The sequence below is a fragment of the Physeter macrocephalus genome, chromosome 21 (assembly GCF_002837175.3).
Source record: "Physeter macrocephalus isolate SW-GA chromosome 21, ASM283717v5, whole genome shotgun sequence".
In the NCBI taxonomy this organism is placed as follows: Eukaryota; Metazoa; Chordata; class Mammalia; order Artiodactyla; family Physeteridae; genus Physeter; species Physeter macrocephalus.
This window is the reverse complement of record NC_041234.1, coordinates 84,981,005-84,999,821: the sequence shown is the minus strand read 5'-3', so window position 1 is coordinate 84,999,821 and position 18,817 is coordinate 84,981,005. Positions and strand designations below refer to the sequence as shown.

The window sequence follows — 18,817 nt, the reverse complement described above, 5'->3', positions numbered from 1 at the left end:
AGTGAATCAGCTATGCATATGCGTACATCCCCATATCTCCTCCCTCTTGCGTCTCCCTCCCACCCTCCCTATCCAAATTTGGAGATATTAAAATCTTTTTAAAAAAGTGTCTTAGAGTCAGTGAAATACAGAAAAATGCCTTAAATCTGAGGTTAGCACCCCTCTCACACACCTCAACCACACAGGGCACGGGAAGGCGCGGTGTGTGAGTGTAGTCAAAACCCCGACCAACTCCTGTGCTCGGAGAACAAGCCTAGTAACCACACTCTCTGGAAATAGGACCTCCTTACGTTGGATAGGACTTCGCAGTTTATAAAGCCCTCTCACACCCAGGTATCTCACTGGATGTCTCCCACTTCCCTGGAGTTCAGAGAAGTCTGACTTTGTCGAGCACACCTGGGACCTAAGAGCGGACGGAGAGCTGGGACCACGGGCCCCATCCGCTGAGTACTACCGCAAGGCTTTTCCAACGACCACAGGACGACCGCTATCTCAGAGAGGGTAGAGACAGACTAGTGAGGGTGGAATTAAGTGGCTTTTAAACCCTTTTCCCAATGAAACTATTTACAGAACCTCAGTGTACAAAGTGGAATAAAATGGGAGTTGTTTGGGGTGAAGCAAGGAGAAAGGCCGGAACCTCAGCCCCTCTGCCTCTACCCATCCCTCATCCTGAGGTGGCCCCTCAGACACCTCCCCAGACTCCCTGAAGCTCTGAGGAACAATCTGGAATAAGGGGGCTTCAACTCTCTTGGTAACATTCTTTTCTCGCAGCTGGACTTAGATATTATTCTTCATACCGTTGGGTATGTCTTAACATTTTCATTGAAAAACGGCACTTGGCGTAGACGGGCAGGTCAAAGAGATGACTTCCAACCTGGAAGCTTAAAGTCAAAACAAAATCAAACAAGAAGTTTGCTTTGAGTTATGAGCTGGGGTGAGGCCTGGGCATCGAGAGTCTTTGTAAAGCTCCCCAGGTGATTCTAATACGCAGGAAAATTTACAAGCCCCTGTATCAGCGGCATCCTGTCATCTCCAACCCTCTGGAAATCTGAGGGAGGCCCCGTCATTCTCAGAGGGAGAAAAACTGGAGAGCCCAGGGTCTTTCTAAAAATGTAAGGAGACTGGGGACTTGGCGACTAGGGAAGGAGCAGCTGAAGGGACAGTACAGCAGGCAGCACCTCTTATTGGTCCCTGGATGGAGAGGGAAGGGGGAGGGGAAAGGCGGCGGGGAGACCAGGGAGAACCAGCGGCTGGGGCAGTGGTACAGCGGGGGATGGGTCCTTGGAAAGGAGAAAACCGACGCGGCCCATGCTACTGGCTCTGTCGCCTATCAGAGCTTTGTTAAGGAAGCATCCACCCTCCTTGCTATGACCTGCTGTGTAGTTGAGACTCCGAGGCCACCGGCCGGCTGCGACGCAGGCAGAGCCCCACTGAAGCTAGGAAGCCAGCTGTGGAGGGCAGAGCCCTTCGGGTCATCCATCAGCAACGGGAGTAGCCTTCGCTACTGCCTTCCTGGGAGACGCTTCAGCCCCTCTGTCGCACAGCTCAGACACCCCAGATATGCAGTCTAGATGCTAGGCGAACGCTGACTGGGAGAGAGGCAGGTACAGGCAGTAACAGAGAGTCCTTGACTTTGCACTAGGCCGGCCTTACTGGTTGCCAAGGTTAGTAAACCACATGGCCTTTGAGTAAGCCACTGCATTTGTCAGCCTGACGTCTGTGGATCTCTGTCCCCCCACTGGCCTTGGCAAACCAGGACAAGGGGAAGACTCACTGGGGGATCAGGTTGTAACCATCAGCTGCTCCCTATACCTCAGAGGGGTAGGTGACACATTCCATGGGCTGGTGGGGCTTTTGCCACGTAAACACCAACTCTGCCTGTGTGCCCCGGGCAGCGGAAGGGGGACCCTGGAGGGGATAAACAGCTACCAGGGATGCAGAAAAGCAGTCGGCTGCCTCACCCACACCCCACCCAGAGGTCTAGGGAAGGGTCAGGCGGAACAGATGCCGTCTGTCTCTGTTCTCTTTCCTCACAAAGCGCCTCCTCACCATGGATCCCAGCTACCCAGGGTCCCACAGAGAAGGAGGATGGAGGCCCACCGGCTGGAGCTCGAGGTGCCCGGGCCATCAAAGGCACGGGGCCCCGTGCAGGAGAACTCAGGGGATGGGCGACAGCTTGCGTGGCCTCCCACTATTTTGCAGGACTCTGGGATAAGAGCATCGTTCACCGAACACCTTCCAAGGACCAGGTCCTGGGCCAGGGGCTAAAGGATGCATCAGACCCCTCTCTGCCCTCAAAGAGCTCAACGTCTACAGAGGGAGACAGTGCCCTGATGACTTCCTAGAAGGCAAATGGGGGCCCCGGAGTGAGCACCGGGGACAGTAGGAGCTGAGTGGAGGGGTACCTGATGCATACTGGGGCTCGGGGAAGACTGCGTGCAGGAGCTGACACTTGAGCTGAGACCTCCGGACGAGCGGGGAGAGCGGGGTAGCCGAGAAAACAGCGCGAAGAACGAGGCAAAGAAGCGGGAAATGGCAGGGCGTGAACCAGTGGAGTTCAATGTGGCTGGAGCAAAGGGTCTGCTATGGATGGGTCTTTGTGGGACGTGAGGGTGAGGAGATGTTTACAAGCCCCCGGGGGAGCGAGGCAGTCAGGTCTCCACTGGAAACTGTTGCCTGCAGTAGAGGGTACAGACAGGAGCAGAGACCCTCAGCAGGGGCAGATGCACGGGGACAGGGGGCCGTGGCCTAGGTCATGGGTGTTTAGCTCTTTCTGAAATGCGAGACACACAGAAAGGCCACGGGACCAACTTGCCTCACCTCCTTCCGGCAGCCTCTCCCCCCAGGGCCAGCCTTTGCCTGGCCCCTTGTAGCCCTATCCCGTTTACTTGTAGGCCTTTCGGCTCTGCTCTGCGGCTCACCAGGGTCAGGTTTGCTGGCAGCAGAAGAAAAGATGGGCTTGACCCCCTGCCTCGGCAGTCGTGGGGCCCACCCTCCTCTCTCTCGCCTTCCACCTCACTGCCCGGTTCTCCGCCCGTTCCCCTCAGGTCTGGGGCCCTGGGCAAGGGTCTGCCCAGTCATGCCAGCACCCCAGACAGGCAGCAGAGTCAAGGGGAGAGTGCTGAGCACCGAGGCCCTGGAGCCTCACCAAACTGGCTTCCCAGGCCAGCTCCTCCATTGATATTGATTCGATCTGAGCCTCAGCTTTCTCAGTTTCTGCCTGTTCCACAGGGACAGCATAAGCAATCAGCTCACCGTGTTCTTGAGGGGATTACACCCTGTAATGCACGTGGAGGGACCTAGCGCCATGCCTGGCACACGGCTGTAGCTATAGCTTTACTGACGGAGAAGCTGGGGTCACAAGCAAACGAGCGACTTGCCCAAGCTGGTGGTTTTGTGGCCCAGGATGGCAGGGCCCAGCCTCTCCGATAGCCTGGGTGCCCGACAACCGGCCAATGAGGAAATCCACCTGCACTGGGGACCGCTATGGCTAGCTGTGTCCCTTCTAGAAGCAGCCACAGCGGCAAAAGTCTGAGTAGGGCCTCTGTCTGGTGTAAAGGCGGGCTGGGCTGATGACAGTCACCACGGGCTGCTCAGTGGGGAGCCCTGGACAGCCGGGTCCGAGTGTTCCCCAGGGGCAGGGTTACCGCCACACGGGACGGTCTGACCCGTGTCAGCCTCGCCCTTCTGCTGAACAGAGCCCGCCCTCGGGAAACCTGGGATGAGGGAGCCTGATCACGTCTGGTTTTAGAGCTGCCACCTCTAGCTCAGTCCTCCAGCCTGGCCCAGCGCACGTGGGGCCCCGCGAGCCCAGCAGGTGCCCCCAGCAGACAAGCCCTGCTAAGAGCACAAGGCCTGCACGGTCCCTGGCAGCACCGGTGGAAGCAGGCAGCAGCGTGGGGGGGGGGTTCGGGGCCCGCACGTCCGGCCATGCGACTCCCAGGGCAGAGCTGTGCTGAGTGCTCCAGCTGCCCCTTGGTGGTCCTCCACGGCCTGGACGACCATCGGCCCCTTTTGTCTACTTTTCAAAGCAGAAGCCCTTCTGAGAGGGTTCTGGGAAGCGAGGCCAAGACTCCTGGGTTCTCATAAGCCTTTTTAATAGCAGTAAATGAAGGAAACATTTAACAGTGAGTCCCATGGTGAGGGTTCCTTTTCATTCAAGGATCTTCAACAACAGAAACGCCTCAGACTAAAATTCAGAGCGCTAAGTACACAAATTAATGACCATTTATTTCCAAAGGTGACTGCAGAAACCACTGTGGTACAATCAAAAGGTTTTACAAAACAGAGAAAACATGACAAAATGCCCCAAGAGGCAAGCAAACTGGTAGGGGCACAGAGCACCCAAGAACCAGCTTGGCAAAAAATACTCATCCTGCAGCTGTTTAAGGGGATCACAAAGACTGGTTCTAAAGGGAGCCACTGCGGGGGCGGGTGCCAGGGAGGGGTGTGCCCAGCGCATAGCAGTCCCACCCTGGGAATGAGGAAGGACCGGGGTCGGGGCGACGACAGAGGCGCTGCCAATGTCCCGGCAGAAAGAATTACAAGTCGGACTATCTTATTCTCTCTACCGCAGCAACACCGATAGAAGTGAAGAATTCCTCCAAATACAACACAACACTGACACTGAAAGAAAGCAGGTTTCCAAAACAACAGCTCGGCTTGAAATGACTTTTTTTTGTTGTGCTTGTTTCGTGCCACGAGTAGCAAACCAGTGTACAAAAATGTCACAAGAGCAGCAACAAGCGACTGGGTTTTCCTGAGCACAAGTGGCTCACTCTATATACAGAAGAGGAAGGTTTGCTCCCTCTCCCGGACCCTACCCACCCCCCAACCAGAGGGCGGGCCAGGGTGTGCAGTGAGGACGCCCCTTCCCGGTAGTCCAAGGAGCGTGCGAGGGCCTGCGGGACAGACATCCTCCCTTATGCCTGGCTCCCGATTTACCAAAACCAGCACCGGTGTCTTGTCTTGTAGGGGCCACACTGGCCCTTCTTCGCCCCTCGCCCGCCTCCCCATCTCCCCTTCAGATGACTCGGGATCAACACGTACACATCCCTGGCGGTCTGGTTTTGGCCAGGGGAGGGGGAGGAAGGGTCTTCTGCCAGCCTCGCCCCAACACCAGCGCGCAGAGACGTGCTGAACGACCTGCTCTCCGTGGGCAGCTGTGCCCGCTCCACTAAACACTGAAGTATCAACGAATACTAACAGCGAAACCCCGACGGAGGCTGCAGCCGAAGGGACGATCTGAGAGCTGGACGTGAGGTACCGGACGGGGAAGGGCCCCGACGCGCCACACATCCTGGCCACGCTGCAAGCAGCTTCTGTGAATGCTGAGAAGTCCCAGGAGAGAGAGAGAAGGCTGACTTCGGGGGACAGAAGCTGTGGCTTCCTCGCAAGCTGACAGAGGAACACATCACCGGGCCTCCGGGAAGAAGACGGGCCACATCATCTTTGGTGTACAGAAGCAAATACCATGGGGAATGGAGAAGAGATGGGGGCCTACGAGCAGGCATGACCATCTGTTATTCTGAGCTGATGCCCCAAGTTGGCCAGCTGAACACACTGATCTCACTGGGCTAATCCTTAGCCAAGGCTACCTGGGGGCTGGAGGGAACACTCCTTTCCCTTCCCGGGGCCATTTTAAAAGAAACCGTCCACTTCCACAAACACTCTCCCAGACACACGCGGAGCTCTCACATGCTGGCAAACAGCATATGGAAACTTGGTCAGGATGGCTGGGGAAGCTCCTTGGCACTGACAGGAAAGCGCAGGGGACGTGCTGCTGGGCAGGCTGCTGAGGGTGTGGCCAGGTAACCTCTCCGCATGGGCCTGGCCCAAGGAAAGAGCCAGGTAGAGACCAATTCAGACGCCTGCAGCTCCCCAACACCTCAAACACAGGCCATGACTCCCTGTGGAACCTGTGGATGCGACTTGCTCTCTGTTCCTTCCCCCTACATGTTTCTCAGCCAACCTGGCCCCCAGAAGCCCTGCATCTCCCCTTCTCAAACCCCTCCCCCGGACAGGTGCACCTGCCTCTGGCCTGGCCAAGCCAGGCACATAGCTTCCACCTTCTTCTTCTTTCCCTCTAAGCAGCAGAAAGGTGCCAGCCAGCGTGGCGAACTTTTAGAGGCACGCCAGCGCAAGGGAAGCTCGAACTGACTGGCACCCCGCACCAGGCCACGGAGACAGGGAGGAAGAGAGCCCCTTTCCTTTTGCAAAGAGGCCAAGGGGCACTGAGGTCTTGCCTCATCAGCCACGCCTACACGCAGCCAGTGGGCAGGGCAAACCCAGCCACTCAAGAGCTGCCTGCCTCTTCCGGAGGGCAACCCAGGGCTGAGAGGCACTAAGAAAAATTTGGCCAAACCCTCAAAGATGGCAGAAAATGAAGGTTACGCATCTTGAGCTGCTCACAGGGAGCCAGAGCATTCGGTGTTCCCCCTTCCTGCAACCCCACACCGTGGGGACTGATGACCTCACTGCCAGCGTACCTCTGCAAAGGGATGGGCCCTGCCATGGTCGCTTCCCTGGGCCTCACCTTGCTAGGAGAGACTCTTTCCCATCCTGCTGCCTCCTGTAGGTCCACTTGCTAAAATCACGACCACTGAGTCACTGAACCTCAATCTAGGTCTGATACAGTAACACCTGAAATACCGAATGGGCCCAGGGCAACTGGGTTGCCTAGAGTGGGAGAGGAGACCTCCTCCTCCATCAGAGGAGGTCACAGAAATATCTTTTCTGTTATTAAGTAATCTATTCTTAGTAAGAGCCAACAAGGAGCCAGCAAATGGCACCACCTCCCTTCTTGAGGTCCATGTATGACTGAGGCTGCCTTGTAACCAAAGGTCTCCCTTTCAGAGCACTTGAACCTCCACCCATGGGGACCTGATTTTTTGGTACCTCCCTTTCAACCCAGATGTGGGCTTTCGGGGTGGGGAGCATGTGATGCTTCCCACGCTAAACAATTCAGCTCTGAGTCTGGCCGCAGGGATGACACCTGGCCCTAGGGAAACAGCACTGCAGGATCTGTACCTTCCCAAACCTAGGATGCCGATACATGCTGTAAAACCACGAAACGGATCGACAGGTGTCGCTCCAGAGACAGGCCCTAATGCAAGGATTCTCCGAACTCAAACATCCAAAAGCAAATGGACAGACGAATACACAAAACCCCAAGAGCCAAAAAACCCAACTCTAGCTCGTCCTTCCCCGAAGCTGCCTTTAAAAAAGAGACAGAGAACATTTAAGGGGCGCTCAAAATTCAAATGTCATCTATTATCAACATTAAACTAAGAGCAAGCATATGATTCAAATCACAGTTTTCTCAAGTTACCACTGCTGTTGACTAATTTCTATGCTCACTTCTCATTGGGATATGGGTCAGTTCTCAGCTCTCAAGCAGAATTTACCCAAGGTCCTGCCTAGCATTAGCTGTGGACCTTTCAACCTTGTGCACTCTGGATTTGCCATTGCAATAGTGGAATCTAGCCCCTGGGCTGGGTAGCGCCCCACACCTCCCACCTCTGGCAGCATCCTGGAGGGAGTGGCTGGTTGGCTGCTTGCTTTGAGTCATGGGACACCAGTGGGAAGAATCTGGCCAGCTCTCTTTTGGCCATGAGCTGGGAAATCCCTTGGCTCTCGGCTTGCCGCTGGTATAGAAACAAGGCCTCAGTCCCCTTATGGTGAGGGGGCTGTGCTGGAGACAAAAGGGGACCCCAGCATAAGCCTGGAGGTCCCTGGCAGTGGAGGAATGAAACGCAGCCCGATCTCATCGCTTCGATGCCAGAAGAACTACTGCTTGTTGTTCCCTTTCTCCTCAACCAGATGTTGTTAAAGCAGCAACAAGCAGAGTGAAAGCCACTGACTACTGTCTCGCCATTTAAGGCCATGAGGAGCAGGGAGACAGCGGCAAAGGGAAGGAGGAAACGTGCGGCCCTCAGCACTACAGCGCAGGCTCCAGGACTACCGCGCAGGCTCCAGGACTACCGCCCAGGCTCCAGGACTACCGCGCAGGCTCCAGGACTACCGCCCAGGCTCCAGCACTACCGCCCAGGCTCCAGCACTACCGCCCAGGCTCCAGGACTACCGCCCAGGCTCCAGCACTACCGCCCATGCTCCAGGACTACCGCCCAGGCTCCAGCACTACCGCCCATGCTCCAGGACTACCGCCCAGGCTGCAGCACTACCGCCCAGGCTCCAGCACTACAGCCCAGGCTCCAGGACTACAGCCCAGGCTCCAGAAGCCGTCCTGGGGGAAGAGCCGGGGAAGGAAGAGTGGTGGAAGAAAGGGACAGAGAGGAAGGAAAAAGAAGCACACCAAACGTCCTCCTGCCCTCTCCCATGATATCATCAAGAACTGGGTGTCCTCCAAGTCAAGTCAGGACTTGTTTCCTCATGGGCAGAAGAAAAAAAAAAACCCCAAAACAAAACAAAACAAAAAAACACAAGCACCTTCAGTCTATTTTCTTGGCTGGAAGCCGGAGCAAATCCAGCAGATATTTACACAAGGGCCCAGCCATGTATGAGAACAGGATGACCAGCTTCCCGTGGGTCATGGTCATGAGAGTCTGGTGTCCCGAGGCCCAGATGCGATACCAGGGGCCGTAGAATGGGTCTGAGATGGCCGGACACAGCATGTTGTTCAAATTCACTTCGGTGACCTGCAGGGACAAGGGAGGTAGAGTGAGCGTTCACCATCCTTAGGCTTTCTCTGGCTTCTGCCAGTTCAGCCGTGTCTACCTAATGGGCACTAGACAAGGAGGGATTGACAAATCCCCACCTGTTCATAGTGGGATCTTTCTCCCCTAGGTTTTCTGAGTGGGTCAAGGCTAGAGCCCTTTGGAGGGGACGGGGGAGGCCGCCCAGTGGAGAAGCTGGTCGGTTTTGCTCAGTCTTGCCTTCCGGTTGGGCCCAGTGCCGTTACCATTCCTAAGCATTTACTAGGTGCCTCGACCCGGAGGGGTGCCATGGGATAAAGGCAGTGCGTGGCACGGCCCCTGCCTGCATCCAGGTGGGGTGATCGGTCTACCACGTGTGACCTCAAAGCAGACGGTGCTCACCAGCTCTTGCCCACCATGGGATCTGAGGGGTGTACAGGATGGGGGCTGAGCTCTCGGAGAAGATTTCACGAGGGCAGTGACGCCTGAATGGACTCATGAAGGATGGATGGGGCTCATGGCGAGGAATGGAGTGAACGCAGCCTTCCTTGTAGGAGGCCCAGAGGTGAGACCGAGCACGGTATGTGTGGTGACATGGGCACACTGACCCCTCTGGGACTGAGGCGTCCCCATGGAGAGCGGGTGTGAAGGTCAGACTGCTCCCTCCCTAGAGCACGGGAAGCAGTCATGCCATTGGCAAGGAGCTCCAACCAGCCCCCAGGCCAACCAGAGCAGAGCAACACGCCGGGATGGGGAAGACAAAATGACCGAGTGCTTCAACAAAGGCTCTGGTGACCTCGGTTACACGCCCCAGTCCTGCCAGGTCCACGCGGCTAACGCTACCTCGGTGCCGCTCGCACACAACACCCGGCATGCCGCTCCAGCCTCGAGCGCGGCCACGGCCCCTGCCTTCCAACGCCCTTCAAGCACGTTCTCCTTAAAGACAAGTCCTCACCACCTCTCAGGTCGGGGTTGCGGGCCTGTGCCGTGGCACGGAGGGTGGAGCGCGCACCGCGCTCGAGAATGAGGTGACTCACCCAGAGCAGTGGCTAAGGCCAGGACCTGAACCTGGGTCTCCCGACCCCAGCCCCAGCCCCAAGCTCTTGCTACTCACTTCGCCACCACTAGACACACCGCCCACGCGCTCAGCAATCCTGGGCTCTGGATAACTCGACTACTGAACATCCCAGAATGCCACGGGGGTCACCCGACACCACACCTTCACTGGACACACAGCTCAGGGCCCGGTAGTAGACCCAGAATGGACCCAAGGTCAGAAGCATCCCCCAGGCCCAGGGCCAGGGCTAGCATCCTGCCTCGCGTGGGGTCCACAGCAAACCACTTTCCAGTGCAGCTCTCTATCTCCGATCCAAGCGGCCGTGAGTGAAGGGCCTCCTTGCCTCCCCAGGGATGAAAGAAACAGTCATTACTGAAGGATTCAGAAAATTCTCTGGAGAGGCCAAGGCTGTGGATCGTAAATCAGCAGCCCAGACACAACACTCTGACAGCCTGGCCTTTGGCATCTTGTATTTTCAAAACAAAACGATAACACCAGCGCCAACCAGGATTATCAAGATTTATGAAGAACGCCAAACGGAACGGGTAGAAGGGGACAGAACCAAACTTACCAGGCCCAGGATCTGCAAGACGCTGAAGTGATAAAAGAACATGAGGCCAGTCGAGAGAAGGGCCCAGCGGAAACTGCTGAGGGGCTCCGGGGTATAAGCACCTGGAGAAAAAGTGGAGACAGTGAGACAGCACGCTTGATGACCCACTTCTCCTCCCTTGTCCCCCGAGGGTGCGGGCGCTGCGGCCACAGCTACCACCTGCTGTTTACCCCCTTCTGCTGCCCTGCGATGGCTGCTCAAGAGACAGCCCCAACCAATTAGCTGGGTACTCCTATCACCCCTTCCAAAGTCTGTTCTGCCATGTAATGTTGGGGCCATTACAAAGAGGGATTTTTTTTTTTTTTTTTTTACTGATGGGTCCATGGTTAGTTGAACTTGTAGATGCGGAATCCGCGGATCCGGACGGCCGACTGTACTACACTGTTTTCTATAAGGGGCTTGATCAGCCTCGGATTTTGGTACCCGCGGGGGTCCTGGAACCAGTCCCCCTCGGATACTGAGGGATGACTGCAGGTGCTCACGAAAGGAAACTTAGAAAATGTTAAAAGGTAGAAATGAGATGGCGAAAACGAAGAAAAACACCCCCAGCGCTCTACTAGCTGAATGTGACCACTGCTAGCACGTAGCTGTGTCTCCTTGGTTGCTGTATGCCTTGGGAGTTTCTTTTCTTTCTTCTTTTGATTACTAATTGGAATCTTACTGTATATATAAAATTGTACAGCCTTCATTTCTACATTTATTTTAATCATTCCCTCATGTTTCTAAAGAGAAACGTCACTGAGGAAGTATGGCGTGGTGGTTGAGATGTCACACAGATTTGGTTTCAAACCTGGATTCTACCACTTACTGGCTGTGTGTGACCCTGGAAAAGTTGTTTCAACTCCCTGAACCTCAGCTTACTTGTCTGTAAAATGGGGCTACTTCTGAGAGTTGTTGTGAGGAGTAAAGGAAAGAGTGTATTGAGAACTCTCAGTACAGGATCTGGTACAATCAAAGTGTTCAATGCATGTCAGGTACTGTCGTCACCGCATCGTTATTGTCATTCAAGTAACTAAAGAATGTGCCGTATCCAGCTGTTGTGCCATTTCCCAACCATTAGACAACTCTCTCCCCTCGGAACAGCAAGAATGATGTATTTTCCCTCTATCGTCACTCAGGAACTCCTATCCCAGTAGGCTTGGATGTATTCTAGACCGTGCAGAGCAGGGGTGTGGCTTATAGGATGCTATGGGTGCATGCATCAATGGGGGTGCTCCGGAATGGAAGGAAACTGGGACCCTCCACCTCAAGCAAGTAGGCGGCAACAGGACATCCTGGAGTAGTGTTTTCCCAAGTCAGTCTTTCACAGATTCATCCATTCATTCACCAGTTATTAGGCACCTATTATATTCCAAGCCCTGTGCCAAACTTTGGGGATAGGAACATAAAGAAGACGGGCTCCCTGCAGCCTCAGATGCACAGTCTGGCAGAGGAGGCAGACAAGCTGCTAACAATGAGAACCGGCGTGATGGGTGTGATGACCCAGGTCTGTGCCACGTATTATGGGAGGGCAGAACTCAGCTTGGGGGCCGGGGGGGGGGAAGACTGATGATTTTTGGTGGAGGGGGCACCGAGCAGTCCTAAAGGACAAATGGGACTAAAAGAGGGGCCTAGGCTTCCAGAGCAGCAGCCTGCAGGAAGGCAGACATCCGCGGGAGCGAGCCAATTCACAGAACTATGGGGAAGAGCTGAGGCCACAGGGGACAGTGTGATGGGGCAGCGGGCAGGGATAGGACCCAGAGGTTGGCAGGGCTAGGCTGCTCCGAGCTGGGCCAGGTAGGACCTTAGGAGCCAGGCTGAGGGCTTTGGGCTTCATCCTGTGCCACAGGGTCATGACCCTAGATGCCTCAAACCTCAGGCAGGCAGGTAACTGGGAGCAGGGGAGTGACCAGACAACAGGGATGCTGGAGATGGGCCAACTGGAAAGGCCAGGCCCCTTCTGAAGAGGTCAGCCACCACTCAGTTCCACCCAGTCATTGCCCTATGGGGACGTGGGCCCAGACTTGCCAGTGTTTTCACTTTTGCAAGGGAAGCCAGAAATGGGAACTTTCATATGGAATTTCCTGATTTTTAAACGTTGGCAAATAATCCAAATTGTTTTAAGAACGCTCAACGGACCACACAAAACATGTCTCCTTGGATGGCTTTCAGCTCATTGGTGGCCAGCTTCGAGCTCTGCCGCAGAGCCACAGAAAGCGGCGGAGGGGTCTGAAGCGGGAAAGTGATGTGATCAGACGTGTGCTTGAAAAAGATCACCCTGGCCGGGGTATGGGGTGTGGGCTGGAGCAGAGAGAGTCGAGGTGAGGGACTGAGATGGAGACTGCTTCAGGAACCCGATGACAGAGGAGGATGGATAGCTTTGAAGATAACGGCGGTGGCCCTGGGTTCTAGCTGGGCATCACTGGGTGGATGGTGCCATTTACTGAGCTGGAGAAGAGAGGAAAAGGCAGATTTGGGACAGAAGGTGGAGAAAGGAGGCCAATTTTAGACATGTTGAAGTTGAGGTGTCCGTGAAATATCCAAGTTGAATTGTCTCTTAGGTGGCTGCCTGCACTCTGGGAAATACAGCATGACGGGTGACAGTCTGGGCACTGGAGCCGGGCAGACACAGGTTCTCAAATCCTGGCTCTTGTCGCTTATCGACCTCAGGGCCTTGGGCAAAGCCTCAGTATCTCTTGAACTCAGTTTCACTCATCTGCAGAATGGGGTGCCGCCGCCTACTTCACAAGGTCGTCGGGTAGATAAGATCATTTAAGCCATGATTGGAGTGCTATATCTGGGATCTAAGAAATGCTGATTATTTTCATTATTATATGAATCACAAACTCAGTGAAAAGGACGGGGCCGAGCGTCCATATATAGGTGTCATCAGCACAAGATAGTAACTGAAGTCACAGGAACATATGCAGACCGAGTGAGGAAGAAGGCCAGAGGCAGAACAACAGGGGACACCACGGTGGGGAGTGTAGACGGAAGGAGACGGGTGAGATGGGGCTGACTGAAGCCCCCCTGGGTCTTCTGGGGGAGAAGCTCAGGCTTGCTCAGTGAACAAGAGGCAGGCTCACCGCACATCTGAGTCAGAAGGCCCTTTGCAGGGATTGGACTCATCCGTCCACTTTGCAGATGGACAAACTGAGGCTGCGAGATGGGCAGTGCCACAGCCGAAGTCAATAGCAGAGCACTGGGCTCTCAGACACAATGCCAAAGGACTCACTGCTCAATGCCCCCGCTGCCACTTGTCACAGACCTCCATCACACCACACTGTACCAGCTCTTTGTCTATCAACCCGTCTAGACGAGTGCCTCGGGTCGAGGACTGCGTGGGATTTGTTTCTGTGTTCCTAGCAGATATCTAGCCCAGAACTTGGAATGCGCTTATACTGTGCGCACTTTCCTGTCTGCTGGATGAGTGGGAATTGGGTACCATGTTGTCACCCTGACTGCTGGGGACATAAAGGGGAAGAGGGCACCTGGAGGATCGACAGGTGCTTAGCGCCCTGAGCAGTTTTCCCCAGGTGTCCCTTCCCTCCAGCCTCTGCTTGGCTCCCCCTGGTGGCAGCTGGGCAGTAGTGACAGACCCCATGGGCCTGGTGGTGGCTGCAGGGGGAAAAAAGGACCAGAGGGGGAAGTATCCTCAGCCAGACTTCAGCAGCCCTCCCCCACCCTCCCCTAAAGCCCCCGAACCCTGTCCTGCCCTATGTATGGGGGGAAAGGAACACTCAGGCACTGCCAAGGGGTACATTTCTCAGTGCTCTCACGGCGACCTCAGGACCATTCATTCTGTGTTACGTCACCCGCCTGCCGATGCAGGGGACACGGGTTCGTGCCCCGGTCCGGGAAGGTCCCACATGCCGCGGAGCGGCTGGGCCCCGTCCGGAGCCTGTGCGCCACAATGGGAGAGGCCACAACAGTGAGAGGCCCACGTACCACAAAAAAAAAGGAAAATAGATGAAAAAAATTACACAGAGTAACTCATAGTAAGATAAATGAAGTAAAAGATTAGAGGCCAAGGGACCTAAGAAATGGACTAAGAAGGTATTAAGTGCATTTTGTAGGCATGCCAGAAGTGGTAATTATTAATTCTCTGAGGGAGGGGCCGTTTCTGAATCACCTCTTCACCTCCAGCACCGGATGCACGGTAGGCACTCAAAAAATCATCACTGCTTGGGAAATGAATGGGACACACTTTCTGGAGCATCTCTAAAACTATACATAACCCTTCGGCTCAACAATGCTACTTTGAGGACTACCGTCCAGTACCTCAAACACCCAACACATGGCCCTTATTTGCACAAAGATATTTACACCTGCACTACCTACTATATTGAAACACTGGAAACAAACCAATTGGGGAGATAAGTTAAGTAAACTCTGGTACCTCAGTATTATGCAACAGTCCACTGCCATTCAAATAACAACCAGACAAACTATATACGTGTGTGGCAAAGTCCCTGGCTCGTGATGGCAAGTGTAAATGACAGAACGCCAAACAGTACATCAGTGATGGAAAATACAGCTTAGTGGTTTAAAACAAAGGCCTTGGGGTCAGACAACCTTGGGTTTGAGTCCTGGCTCTGCCAGTGCCTAGAGGGGTGACCTTGGGCAAATTGTGCCACCCCTCTAAGCCTGTTTCCTGTAGCAACGTCTATCCCTCGGGGCTGCTGAGTGGAATAAGAGATATAAAAAAAGTAAATACAGCAGCTAGCCTGGCATACAGATGGCAGCTGCCATTTTTATCAGGGCAACCACAGCCATCCAAAATCTCATAGAAGACTGGAAGCCGACAAGGAATCTCATAAAGAGGTGATCTTTTTCTATGAAGGGGGACTTTGGCTGTGGTTTCCCCTGCCTTTTCACTGCTGTTGGTTCTTTTCATTGCAAAGGTGATCAAATATTCAATCTCTTTGAAAAAATAAAGAAAAAAAAGAAAGCACCATGAGAATAGATGACCCAGTCTACACAGATGTATGCAAATTGTACGCAAACGCACACCATTCTTTTTTTATATACCTGGATGTGACCCTTGGGAAAATCTCAGCGAAAAACCAGTTTTCTTTTAAGAGAAAATAGAAACTTAAGCACTTTCAGAAAAATTAAACACATAAAACTTTTTTTTTTTTTTACTTTAAGAAAAAAATAAATGCGACATTTTCTGCTAGCATCTTCTACCCCAGGAGGATAGAAGCATTTCAGCTCTAAAGGTAGGGGGAAACCGAGATAATAGCTTTTTCTGAAATTGATTTCTGCCAGAAGGAAGTTTTATGAGTGCTGGGAGAGACATCAACTGTGCCACCAGCAGCCAAGACGGATCCCCAGAGGCCTCTCCCAAGGGCCCTTTCTCTCATCCTCTAATCCCACCCGGGAAGGGCTTACACCAAGGAGATGAGACTGGGCAGGACGGCATCCTATTCTCCAATCTTCTTCCTGCTCCCTTCAACTCATTCACTTTTACATATTACCCATTCATTCAACACGGACTGGCTGCACGCTGGGCAGACTCCATGCTAGACAGTGGGGATACAGAGGCTAAGACAGGCCCTGCCCTTCAGAACTACCCTGCAGCTTACCCGTGAGCAATGAGATGGTGTGATAAGGTAAGCGCACTAAGCAATGGAGACACTGAGGAAGGGGAGCTGAAGAACATGACAGTTTGGGTGCGTTTTGAAGAACAAGAAGGAGGTGGGAGCAGGAGCTTAAAGGAAGGAAAGGACATTCCGGGCAGCAGGGTACAGCCTGGGAAAAGGTGTAGAGGCATGAAACAGCACGCCATTTGCATGTAATCCCAAGCAGGTCTGTGTAACTGCAGCATCAAGTGGGAGGGGACACGTGCCAAGAGATGAAGCTGGAGAGACCGGCTCAGGTCATGAAGAGCCTTGTCCGCCGTGCCTGGGACCTTGGCCTTTATCCTCTTCACGATGAGAAGCCATTGAGAGGTTTGAAACAGGGGAGCGCAAGGTCAGGTTTCCGTTTCAGCTAGCTCGACTGCCCGCGCAGCAGTGTGGGTGATGGACAGGAGAGGGATGAGGTTGAAGACCAGTTCAGATGCTGCTGCAGAAATGGATGACTTGGCAACTCGTAGGACACAGAGGAGGCACCTAGGGTGACTCCCAGGTCTATGAGTTCAGTGACCGAGGGGAGTCGATTCAGGGGAGAGGAGAGTTCAGGTTGGGGGTGTGCTAACACTGAATGCCTACAGGATACCCACACGGACGTCTCCAATAGGCTGTGCAAGTCCAGGTCTAGAGCTCAGAAGAGGGAGATGTCCCAGAAACAGAGCTGGGGGTATGGATAAGATCAACACGGAAGAGTCCACAGAGTGAGATGAAAGGACCAAGGACAGAGCCTGGAAAACAGCAACAGTTGCCAGGAGAAAGAAGATCCATGAGAAGACAGGATTGAAGACAGGTTAAAGACCGCCACGAGCCACACGTGGCAATTTACATTTAAATGGGTTAAGATGAAATAAAATTAGAAATCTGGTTCCTCAGTAGCCCATCACATTTCAAGCGCTCGATAGCCACACACAGCTAGTGGCTACCATATTGGACAGGGAGGAGAGAGAACATTCCCATCATCACGGAAAACTCTACTGGGAACACGCTTCTTTGTAGAGGTACAGTAAAGACAAATACTTCCACTGGGTTTGGCAACATGCTGGTCACTGGTGATCTTTTTTGGTTTTTTTTGGCCGTACGTGGGCCTCTCACTGTTGTGGCCTCTCCCGCTGCGGAGCACAGGCTCCGGACGCGCAGGCCCAGCGGCCACGGCTCACGGGCCCAGCCGCTCCGCGGCACGTGGGATCTTCCCGGACCGGGGCGCGAACCCGCGTCCCCTGCATCGGCAGGCGGACGCGCAACCACTGCGCCACCAGGGAAGCCCCGCTGGTGATCTTTGCCGTAGCAATTTCAGGAAAGTAGTGATGCAGGAGCTGGGTTGTAAACAACTGAAGAAAAGCTTTCCAGGTGCACAAGGTAAGGAAGGGAATGCCAGGAAAAGGGAACAGGATATGCAAAGTCACAGAGAGATCATTAGCCAAATTCCCAACGTTTCGATCACTTCTCTCAATGTTCCCTTCATCCTTTATGCTCTTCCCTGACCTACCTCTCCCCACAAGGAACCTGCTTCATCTCTAGCCCTCTGAAGTAGTCGCTGGTTTATTTTCCCCCGGGCCCATATAGGGAGAGTAGGGAACTTCTTTCTTTGCATTGCTGTTTCCAACCCACTACCCTTCCGTTTCACAGTTGTCTACAGACTATGGCTCATGGTCCTTAATATTCCTCAGGGATATTAGTACCTGGCTTGGTACCTTCCTCTCCAAAAATACCCCCATCTTATCTCTTGATCTTTTCAACATATGCCTAACATGAACCCTCCAGTACCCTGGCCTCTCAGCTCCCTGGCCTCCTGTCCTCAATGATTTTGTCCCCGTCTCACTTCAGCCAGTCATTCTCAAGCTTGTGCCTGAGACCTTATAATTATGAATAGCTGCAGCCCCTCGTTAAGTCAAGCATTCCCTCTTCACCCACCCCTTCTATCTTTCCAGCTGACCCCCTCTAACCCTGACCCCAACACTTCTTTGACCCCCCCCCCCGGAATCTGGGATCCACTGGTCCTCCCATCATTTTCGCTGTCCCTCATGGTTCCCTCTTCTCCCTTTCAATTCCATGGCCCATTACTCGAACTGTCCCTGGCATACACCTTTGACTTCATGGCATCTCTCATTAACCCCGTACCCATTTTGAAAAAAAACCCCAGCCCTGGTTAAGTCCCAACCTCCTCCCCCGCCTCGCTTGCACCTACACAGTTGAACACGGCTGGAGAAAAACATCCGTGCTGACTGTTCTCACATCAGATTCGTGATCGCCAACCTCAAGTGCATCTTTCATGTTGCCAGACAGTCCTACTACACTTCCCCAGCCCGTTCACTCTCTCAGGCCACAATTTAATATTGTCTTCTGTCTTCTCAGATCTTCAACACTTCTATCCCATCCTCACCCTCAGATGATGACCCTGATTCCTACTTCACGGAGAAAACAAGGAATCAAAAACTTCCAGGAGGGCTTCCCTGGTGGCGCAGCGGTTGCGCGTCCGCCTGCCGATGCAGGGGAACCGGGTTCGCGCCCCGGTCTGGGAGGATCCCACATGCCGCGGAGCGGCTGGGCCCGTGAGCCATGGCCGCTGAGCCTGCGCGTCCGGAGCCTGTGCTCCGCAACGGGAGAGGCCGCAGCAGAGGGAGGCCCGCGTACCACAAAAAAAACAAACAAACAAAAAAAAAAACAAACAAACAAACAAAAAAAAACTTCCAGGAGCTCTCATGATCACATCTAACCACTTATCTGCATCGGTGCCCAATGTGCTCTGCCTTCACCCTCTACTTCTTCTTCTCTACTGGATTATTCCCATTAGCATATAAACTAAACATACTGTAACAGCTCCCATTCTAAAACACACACACACACACACACACACACGCGCACACGCACACACACACACACA

At 53.9% G+C, this 18,817-nt stretch overlaps 1 protein-coding gene across 16 annotated transcripts in view; it reads right to left on the bottom strand.

The window, feature by feature from the left end:
- Positions 1-8,439: 8,439 nt before the first annotated feature.
- TMEM164 (transmembrane protein 164) overlaps positions 8,440-18,817 on the bottom strand; it is a 167,507-nt gene continuing 157,129 nt past the window's right edge. For 14 of the 16 annotated variants that reach the window (XM_055081508.1, XM_055081522.1, XM_055081523.1 and 11 more), the window contains 2 exons: positions 10,283-10,383; positions 8,440-8,657 (listed from right to left, as the gene is read on the bottom strand). In XM_055081508.1, the coding sequence (XP_054937483.1) occupies positions 8,451-8,657; positions 10,283-10,383 (308 nt within the window). In that variant the 3' untranslated portion in view covers positions 8,440-8,450. Of the gene's footprint in view, positions 8,658-10,282; positions 10,384-18,817 lie in introns of those variants that run through there. The other 2 variants (XR_008616333.1, XR_008616334.1) reach the window with 2 other exon arrangements.